Below are 10290 nucleotides of genomic sequence, written 5' to 3'. Positions count from 1 at the left end.
TTTGAAAATTAAAGGTGTCTATTTACTTCCTGCATGTCTGTGTACAATTCACTAATGACAGCTAATTCAACATTACCGTCGTATGTTCCACCTCTACTCATGTATGCTTGGTATTCCTGCATTGTACCATTAGGAATAAAAGAATGAAAATATTTCCATTGTGCTTTTGAGCAAGTGTGACATAGCTCTGAATATTATCATCACCTATGACTTTATTAAAGGAGTGAATTTATTAGACTTGGAGAATATAGTAATATTGACGTGAAATGAAGTCTCTCTTGGACTGATTCATGACTGCTGCATCACATCTCATTTAAAAGGCTATGCATTTGCAATCCATAAACAGGAGATTCCTACGAAATACCTAATCAGAAAAAGATACTGTGAAGCCCTTCGAGTTCCAAGATGCAATCGTAAATGTAGATTATGTCATATTTCTTTGGAAAACTTCACACATGTGATTAGCAGCTGCCCCAAAATGTCATTAAGTTACTATCATCATCATCATCATCATCATCGTTTAACGTCCGTTCTCCATGCTAGCATGGGTTGGACGGTTCGACCGGGGATCTGGGAAGCCAGAAGGCTGCACCAGGCTCCAGTCTGATCTGGCAGTGTTTCTACAGCTTGATGCCCTTCCTAACGCCAACCACTCCGTGAGTGTAGTGGGTGCTTTTACGTGCCACCTGCACAGGTGCCAGGCGAGGCTGGCAATGGCCACGGTCGGATTGGTGTATTTTATGTGCCACCGGCACGGAAGCCAGTCGAGGCGGCGCTGGCATCGGCCACGAGTCGGATAGTGTTTTTTATGTACCACCAGACCAGGGATCCTAAAAACAATGTACAATGCCATTCGGAGATAAAACTGTCCTGGAATAAAGATAGAGACACCCCACTCCTGTTATTGAATACGTAGACAAATACCAGCACTAGGGATATGGTTGGAACAGTCGCAGCGAAATATATGTGAAGTGTTAACATATCAGGCTGTATATTGTTGGGGACAGACAAGAAAAAGTTATGTACCGTCAGCTGTCCTGCTGGTGTGAATATCCCTGAAAATCAAAGGAAAAGGAGATAAATATGAACAACTGCTTCGAAACCCACAACTTCTATATTCGGATTACAAATTTACATCGATAGGTGCAGGAGTGGCTGTGTGGTAAGTAGCTTGCTAACCAACCACATGGTTCTGGGTTCAGACCCACTGCGTGGCATCTTGGGCAAGTGTCTTCTGCTATAGCCCTGGGCCGACCAATGCCTTGTGAGTGGATTTGGTAGACGGAAACTGAAAGAAGCCTGTCGTATATATATATATATGTGTGTGTGTGTGTGTGTGTGTATGTTTGTGTGTCTGTGTTTGTCCCCCTAGCATTGCTTGACAACCGATGCTGGTGTGTTTACGTCCCTGTCACTTAGCGGTTCGGCAAAAGAGACCAATAGAATAAGTACTGGGCTTACAAAGAATAAGTCCCGGGGTCGATTTGCTCGACTAGAGGCGGTGCTCCAGCATGGCCGCAGTCAAATGACTGAAACAAGTAAAAGAATAAAAGAGAGTAAAGAGATACCCATAATAATTGGAGCATTTGTTTCCGTATGTAAATAATACCTAACTGTCAGGATGGATAAGCTTGGGTTTCCATAAAAAGGAATCAAGCAGGTGGTTCATGCATTCCAAATGCAAACTGTAATCGCAACAATAAATCTATGCAAGACTTTTCTCAAATTTAAAATGCTCCTCATCTATATTCCAAAGATGGAGATTTGTATCTTTGTTAGAAATCAGCTCATACTTCAGAAGAAGAATTTATATAATTATATACAGAAGAGACATACATATGTACGTTACTGACATGATGACGATGGCCGTCCACTCGTGACCGAGGAAGACCATTGCCGACCTTCAGGAACATTGTGCGCTCTAGGACTAACTTATATTTTGCATTTGCGGCTCCGTTGGTGGCTAATGAGCCCTGCTCTTGACAAGCATACACGACTGCAAACATTGCAGACGAAGCTTTCCCCATTCACTATACAAGCCGTGCGCTTTCGTGCAGCTCGTTTAAGTTCTTCATGCTGGATACGTGCTCTCTCAAAAGTGTTGATCCTCATCCTTAACCTGCTTCCTCCATCTGTGGCGATGACAGGCATTGTTCTCCCAGTCAGTGTCCTGCATATCACAGGCCTTTAATGAGGACTTGACACAGTCCTTAAATCACAGCCTTGGTTTCTGCCGGAGTCTCCTTCCATTCACAAGTTCTCCATAGAGCATCTGCTTAGGAATCCTTCTATCCTCCATTCTAATAAGGTGTCCAGTCCAACGCAACCGGTGCTTGTGCACCATCGCCTCAATACTCAACATACATACATACATACATACATACATACATAATGACTGGTCACTCGTTAGACAGGCATGATCATAGCCGACAGCTTGACTTATAACTCATTGTACCCACGAACTTAAGATCGACTTTGACCCATGAAACCATGGAGAGACTAATAGAGTTCTCCACCAAGTCTACAAACAAAATCCATGTTTTCGGCCTGACAGGTAGGCCTCTCACGTGGAAGATCATTATGGGTATTTAAATATCCTGTGTGTCCGGATTGGCTCTTGCAGACTTTGCCGTATAACTCACAAACCAACAAACAGAGGAAGAGACAATTCTAATTCCTCTCCATTGTGGATGCTTCATTTATTCTTTGCACAGCTTATTGTCTTTATAAGCAACGAGCAGTATCGCCCGGCGTTGCTCGGGTTTGTAAGGGAAATAACTATATAAGCATTTTTAGAGACTTACTTCCCTTATAGATGCCAATTCGGGCTTTCTTAGCCATTTCTGTTTTGGTGTCTTCAAGCCATGAAGTCGTTCTAAAAGAACGCTGGTCTCCTTGACAACGCTTTACGACGTTGATTTCCTTTACACTCCCTTCCCCACAGCTTCACGAGGGAGGGAAGAAGGGGGAGAAGCAAACACAGGTGCAGCTGTGACCATGGACGCCAACTCCGCCGCCATCGACACACGAAAAATTATGCATTAAAATGGAATAAAAAATTATGTTAAATTATTTTTAAAATCGTAGACTCATCGTAGACGCGCGCTAATACTCAGATGGGCTCGATATGAATCACGACTATAAGATACCCGAATTTGGTTAAACTGCACCGCAAAATGTGGGAGTAGTTAGGAATCTAAATCGAAGGGGACAGACACTCACACAACTAGAGTTTTATATATATAGATTAGAGACATCCTGCGTATTTTTTCTTCACTTGTTTCTCTCTCCAATAATGTAACCACATATTTCTCAGGGACAGATAGCGTGCTTGGAGAACTGAAACATGCCGTGCTACTTTTCAAAACCCAGATTTCCACTTCGATCCTGAATGTATAGAAACACTGCCAAAATTCCAAATGAATTTTAAGGAGTTAGTATTAAAATCTTTAATAAAGGAGATTGAAAGTTTTGTGAAAATGGTCATAGAATAACATTGCTGTACGCCATTGCAAGAATCGATCGAAAACATCTTCAGATCGTCGCAGACGTTGTTGTTCTTGTATCTCGATGAAGGTTTTGCTCTTTCTTATGTCACAATCGACAGGATTTTCTATTCAAAAGAACTGCAAAAAAACCCCCCAGGAAATAACAGAATTGAGCCTTCCTTAAAACAAAATAGTTTAAGAGGAAACAATTTGTAACATACCCTCAAATAACCGACCATTCTAAACTCAAAAACTAAAAGAAAAGTTTTCAGAAAAATATACAGAAAGCAGGATACAGTAATAGCAATCATACTCACGACCAATGCTTCTTTAATGATGTGCAGTTTTAAGTGGCAGGTAAATGCTAAGCACGCTTCATTTTGTTTTCTACCTGGAGTTCTGTTTCGGAATGTGTGGAACAGTTGCCTTAAATATGCATTACCTTATAGTTGTGGTTCAGGCCAGCAGAAACACAGGGAGCTTTTGCTTGCAAAACAAAATAATTTTTAAACTTTTGTAATGTGATATCAATGGTTATCCAAAGTTCCTTGTGGGCACAATAAACCTCAGGAAACAGTCAAACTGCTAAAAGCTCTGAGACATAATATTTTGCCAATGGCCAGCAACTTTTATCCAGTATAGAAGAATGGTGTTCGGATGATTTAAACTTTGTTGATGATTCTTCCTGCTCAGTTGTCAATGTTCTTCTGGCTGCACATTTCTAAAACAATGCTCTCTCATCTGCATATTAAACCCACCAAGGACTTTTATTTTTACTTGAAACTAATTATTCAAACTCTTCAATACTTTTACGGCTGCTTCCTTGTCCACTGAATACCTTTCATCATACACTACACGAAACATTAAGTTACGTCGACCTTTGAAACTCTGCAGCCAACCACCACTATAATGACACTTATATTTTAGTTTAAGTATTTTGTGAGTCTAGAAGGTTTGTTTCTTCAATTTTAGATCTGCATACAACTCATCACCTTCCCTTATACGTATCCTATGAGATCAAATTCATCAGAAATTCATCTGATTTCCATTTTTTTTTCATCTTTCATTGTTTTCTTCTTATACATCTGTTTCTTTGAATAATTTTAAGGAAAACAACAATAAAACACAACTGTATACTTTTATTTTTATTTTATTTTAATTTTTATTGTCAATTGTGGAAGATCCAGTGCTGTTACAGGCATATTGTAGACACAATGCTATTAAATTTCTTTTCAAATCTTTGAATTTATATTTAATGAAAAATGTCTGATATTTTCAGTTTATGAAATGAAATAAATTTCCTTTATTTATTGGGAAAATGGCTGGGGTTAGACATGAACGAGATATTATAAGAAAGAGGAGAACAAATTGGAATGGCTTGTTTGTGTTTGTAAGTAATGTTAACCAAGTGATGCTGCATTGAGTTTATGCTAAATGTTGGAACAATGGTATCAGGTTTCATGTCTGTTTGGCAACCTAGTTTACACACATCGATGCACTTGAAAATACATTTGTCAATCTGTAGTGAAATATGTTGACCAGTGAATTGATGATATTAGAAGTCATTGAGAGGAATCTGTGGGTGTGTATGTGTTTATGTGAAATTGCTAAGGTTAATAAAATGTATGTATGTATATATATATATATATATATATAATAAAATATTAGGGAATAAATCCAAACTTACAGGGAAAAATCAGATTTAGGATTGAATCCAATTTTATAGTAAAATATTATATTATATTAAATTAGAGATAAAACCACTATTAGGCAAATCATACAATGAAAAACTTAAGCCTATACATAAGATTAATTAATTTATATTATTTAAATATATATCAAAATTATTAAAAAAGATAATTAATATAACACTACGATCGTTTCATGGCTGTTCAATTCTTAAAATTTTCGAGTTACAGTCATTCTTCAGGTGGTTTACATATTTAACTTGGCGAGGTTTAATCAATGATTTGCCTAATAGTGGTTTTATCTCTAATTTAATATATATATATATATATATATATATATATATATTATTTCTTTACTACCCACAAGGGGCTAAACACAGAGGGGACAAACAAGGACAGACAAACGGATTAAGTCGATTACATCGACCCCAGTGGGTAACTGGTACTTATTTAATCGACCCCGAAAGGATGAAAGGCAAAGTCGACCTCGGCGGAATTTGAACTCAGGACGTAACGGCAGACGAAATACGGCTACGCATTTCGCCCGACGTGCTAACGTTTCTGCCAGCTCGCCGCCTATATATATACATTAAACCCTCCTTCTTTCCTTCTTTCCTGAGCATCCAATAATACTATATTTGTTCCACGTCCTTGCAATGTTGTGTTTTTTTGTGCTTTCTTGTTTGGATTAACTTTATATATATATATATATATATATATATACGGAAAAAAATCAAAGTAGAAAATGCTAAAATAATTATATAAAAAACATTTCATTACCGGTTTCAGTCATTGGGAATTTTTCAACTGTAAGTATGGAAAACAATTAAATTTTGAAAAAATTATATGAAAAGTACTTTAAAAGAATATTTGCATAGTATTCAAATACAAGGGACATTTTCCGTGTTTCTGCCTGTCTCTGTCTCTCTTGTTTACTCTTGGGAGTTCAAGGTCATAGTAAATTCTTGACAGAGAAAAAGAAGAAGGAGGAGGAGGAAGAAATAATATGGGAGTGCTATGATCCTAGTAGGATGTTAAATGGTATTGTGCCCAGAAAGTGGATTGTTGTGGATGGTAGTTGTGATTGAATCCTCGTGATATCTCTTTTGAATGTATTACTCTTTTACTCTTTTACTTGTTTCAGTCATTTGACTGCGGCCATGCTGGAGCACCGCCTTTAATCGAGCAACTCGACCCCGGGACTTATTCTTTTGTAAGCCCAGTACTTATTCTATCGGTCTCTTTTGCTGAACCGCTAAGTGACGGGGACGTAAACACACCAGCATCGGTTGTCAAGCAATGCTAGGGGGACAAACACACACATACATATATATACATATATACGACAAGGCATTGGTCGGCTCGGGGCTATAGCAGAAGACACTTGCCCAAGATGCCACGCAGTGGGACTGAACCCGGAACCATGTGGTTGGTAGGCAAGCTACTTACCACACAGCCACTCCTGCGCCTATTGTTTATAATATTTTCGTAGGTGTTATTCTAAACAGCAGTAGTAGTAAAGTAAGGAAGGAGGTGGCGGAGAGGAAGAGGAAGACGAAGAAGAAGAAAGAGACAGAATAATAAGAGAATGCAGGATGTTAGGATAGTAGTAGGATGTTAAAATTGTCAAGTGATCACTTTTAGGTCACTTGACCATTCAACATCCTACTACTATCATAGCACTCACGCATTATTTTCTTCTTTAAGTAAAAACGTTTTAATACATAACTAATGTGGTTTGGTTAGTGGAATGTTTACATGTTTTTATGGGAAGTGCAGGGAAGTAACGAGGGTCTGATGATAAGTTTATACGTATTTCCCCTGTGATGTTTATTACATCGATTTCTTTTATGCCCCTTTAACTGAAAGGTACAACTCTTCCACATATGGCTACCCTGTTGAAAGACTTTGCTGCCTCAGTTATTTGCTTGTGTCCCAGAAAAGGCAAACAATTTACAAGGGCCAAATATGCCATTCAGTTCTTTAGTGCTTTCATAATAAAATAGTATTAAAGTTTATCATCAAGACCTGTCACCGATGTTAAGTTACATCTGATGTAGAACCACCACAGCAGCAGTAACTCTTAGATAGGACATTGCCAAAATACAGACACATGAAATGATCTGCACACTAATGAACACGAACTAATATAGTCTGCAAAGGAAACTAAAACTATTCATCTCTCTCTCTCTCTCTCTCTCTCTCTCTCTCTCTCTCTCTCCACATTGCCATTTAAATTGAGGAAAACTTTTTAAATGTTTTGGAATTTCTGGCTTCATGTTTCCTGATAGTAAAATGTCGTCCTTACTTAGGTTGTCAATCTTCAAGGATTTACTTGGTGTCTTTTGTGTAAATTAGTAATTTTTGATTGTTACTTATAGAATTCCAATATTCCAACGATGTTTCAGTATAATGCAAAGGTTTCCAGTTTTACATCATCCCAATATGTAGTCACGATTATCAAATGGAACTTTCAAGCAAAAGTATATCTCTAGATTCATTCCAATATTTTCTGCCACTTCTTCACTGTTTGGGGATGTTAAAATATGTCAAAATGAAAGTTAGTTATGACGTCGTCCTTTGAATGCTCTGACGTCATTTCAACGTTGGTTTCAGGGCCACATCCATAACAAAGGCAGTAATATTTCCTGTAGAATTCTTTGCTACATTCAGTTTGTGTTTCAAAGAAAGGAGTAGTCTAAATTTATATGATTTTAAAAATTTGGTATTGTTTGGTATTACTTCAGAAACGTGATATATATAACGATGAATTTCAAAATATTGTTGAGTATTATCAATAAAGAAAGTAATAAGGAAAGTAGGAACACAATTTATCTTTTATAATTCACTCTTGTGAAGTATATTTTGGAACGCTTTGTCATTGGCAAGGTCTTCTACTGAGTGAATGAATTCCAAAACAAATTTTTTGTATTCAGTATTTCCATTTCCATACTCATATAAATCAAGTATTATTTCCTTTATCTCCCAAATTTCTATCAGGTCTTTGTTGAAAGGAAGAAATTCTACAGCAGATTTAAGAGCCAGAACAAACCTATCCATTCCTGTACGTCTTAATTGATCTTTTTCTTCTTCATCATTTTTTCATCTGCTTCTTTAAAACATAATCTTCCAAACAAAATGTTAAAATTAACATCTTGCATTTTGATATCTGTTTTAAATCTTTCACTATACTTCCTGGCATTGTCATATTCTTTCAAAGACATATATAATAAAATGATATCATATAGAGCAGCTGAATTTTCTGGAGAAAGTTCAAGAGCTTGTTGAAAGTGATATTCAGCTTTGTTGATTAACTCATTTCTTTCTATATGAGGAATACTTTGAGCATGTTTTAAAACTTTCGCAAATAAATTCGTTTCTTCTGAGAATTGTTTGTTCATTGGGACATATGTATATTTTGGTGTATTCATTCTTAGATAGAGTAATCCAAGCTGATGATGAGAATATGATGTTGCCTTTATTTCAATTGCTTTTTCAAGTAATTTTATTCCTTCTTCATGCTGATATGAACGTATATAATTATTGGCACTTTTCTGCAAAACATAGGGGTCATCAGGGGAAATATGAAGAGCTCTCTGAAAATACTCTTCAGCTGGTTGACTACGAAAATTACAAGGACTAATTTTAAACAAACCTATCAATGCTAATGTTCTTCCCATTAGGGCCTTGTCAATATGGTGTGGAAAAGCACATCGTATTTTCTCTAAGTACTGTATTGATTCCTTAATATTTTCACATAATTTCTCTTTATCAATGTTCTTTCTTAAACAACGATATTGCAACAAAGCAATAGAAAACATACACAGATAATTGTCTGGACAAATGTTGAGAGACTCTTTGTAAAGTTCGACAGCTCTTTCATAATCTTTAAAAGATATAGTAGCTAAACAATAAGCAACATTTCTTTTGCCTTCTGCTTCTATCAGCGAGAAATTTTCTCTTTCTTCAAGCTTGCTTAGATTATCCAAAAGGTTTCTTACTTCAGGGATATTTCCATCGTACAAATGAATGAATGCAAGGTTGGTTAATGCCACCAGGTTATCTGGCTTCTTTTCTCGAACTTCATTGGCTAATTTTTCAGCTTGGATTTTTTCGTTCATCTGCCAAAGAATATATACTAGGACGTTCTTTTGACGAATCTCATCTTCTAAACCAAATAAGATATCATTATTCAACGAATTTTCTACTTTTTTGTAGAAAGGCGACCAACCTTCTTCGGCTTTCTCAACACATTCTTCCATTATATTTGGAAATCTTTTAATTCTCTCCCTATACGATTCTCTTTTACTTCCTTCATCCTGAAATAAAAACAAAATGTTTACGTATGAAATATGATATCACACATTATCATGGAGAAACATATATTTCCTAGTTTTCCTGTTTTAAGCTAATGAAACAATGTAGATGTAGTTGATGAGCATTTTGGATAATACACTTCGATGCCTTTAAAAGAAATAAGCTCAGAGATGGAATTGAAGGGGGATAGAAGTCATGGGAAGGAAGGATTAGTTAATATGTAACATGTGCGGGAATATATGTGGTGAGAACTGCATGATTGGGTATGAGTGTAGGTAAGAGTGTTGTAGCGAGTCAGCAACAATTACAATAACTAGTCTTCTGACTAATTATTGCAATCAGAAATATTTTCCATGTGATTATCTTTATATATAAAAATGAAGTTGTGTGTCTGTCTCCTACGATTTAGAGTCCTAACTACTCCCACATTTTACGGTGCAGTTTAACCAAAACCGGGTATTTTATAGTCGTGATTCATATCGAGCCCTTTTGGGTATTAAGAGCGCGTCTACGATGAGTCTACGATTTAAAAAATAATTTACCATCATTTTTTCCCATTTTAATGCATATATTTTTTTTAAATATAAGGGAAGTAACTCTCTAAAAATGTCTACGATGAGTCAACGATTTAAAAAAAAAATTACCATCATTTGTTTTCCATTTTTAGTGCATTTTTTTGCTATTTTTTGGCTATAATTCTCTAAAAATGCTTATATAGTTGTTTCGCTTACAAACCCGAGCAACGCCGGGCGATACTGCTAGTCTTTATATATAAAAGTGAAGTTGTGTGTCTGTCT

At 36.5% G+C, this 10290-nt stretch overlaps 1 protein-coding gene across 1 annotated transcript in view; it reads right to left on the bottom strand.

The window, feature by feature from the left end:
- Positions 1–7543: 7543 nt before the first annotated feature.
- The window catches only part of LOC115221494 (interferon-induced protein with tetratricopeptide repeats 1B-like), a 15653-nt gene continuing 12906 nt past the window's right edge, over positions 7544–10290 (bottom strand). Inside the window, exon 2 of the mRNA XM_029791690.2 lies at positions 7544–9495. Within this exon, the coding sequence (XP_029647550.1) occupies positions 8248–9495 (1248 nt within the window). The 3' untranslated portion in view covers positions 7544–8247. The remainder of the gene's footprint in view (positions 9496–10290) is intronic.

The sequence above is a fragment of the Octopus sinensis genome, linkage group LG18 (assembly GCF_006345805.1).
Source record: "Octopus sinensis linkage group LG18, ASM634580v1, whole genome shotgun sequence".
NCBI lineage: Eukaryota > Metazoa > Mollusca > Cephalopoda > Octopoda > Octopodidae > Octopus > Octopus sinensis.
Note: the sequence above shows the minus strand (reverse complement) of the source record. Positions and strands in the feature narration are given on the sequence as shown.